At 56.8% G+C, this 241-nt stretch overlaps 1 protein-coding gene across 1 annotated transcript in view; it reads right to left on the reverse strand.

Annotated features, from left to right (window-relative positions):
* Window positions 1-91: 91 nt before the first annotated feature.
* LOC103801759 (kelch-like protein 30) overlaps window positions 92-241 on the reverse strand; it is a gene marked incomplete at both ends in the record, with an annotated part of 896 nt that continues 746 nt past the window's right edge. The window contains 1 exon segment of the mRNA XM_009074187.1: window positions 92-241. Within this exon segment, the coding sequence (XP_009072435.1) occupies window positions 92-241 (150 nt within the window).

Consider the following 241-nt stretch of genomic DNA (forward strand, 5'->3'; position numbering starts at 1 on the left):
CAACCAGTGCCCCTCCAAACTGACACCAGTTTGGCAAGAGGTGGCCCTGGGGTAGACAGAGGGTTAATTAACATGGGGGGAGGGCACTTACTACTTTTGGGGTTGTAGAAGGCAAAGTTTCTGGGGGTAGCTGGCATCTCCAGCCCCCTGTCTTCATCCTCACCATCCTCCAGCACACGACCACCAACAACCACCAGTACCTCCTCCAGCTTCTGGGGTGGGGCTGGAGGGTTCTTTGGGG

This window comes from Acanthisitta chloris, unplaced genomic scaffold (genome assembly GCF_000695815.1).
Source record: "Acanthisitta chloris isolate BGI_N310 unplaced genomic scaffold, ASM69581v1 scaffold41884, whole genome shotgun sequence".
In the NCBI taxonomy this organism is placed as follows: Eukaryota; Metazoa; Chordata; class Aves; order Passeriformes; family Acanthisittidae; genus Acanthisitta; species Acanthisitta chloris.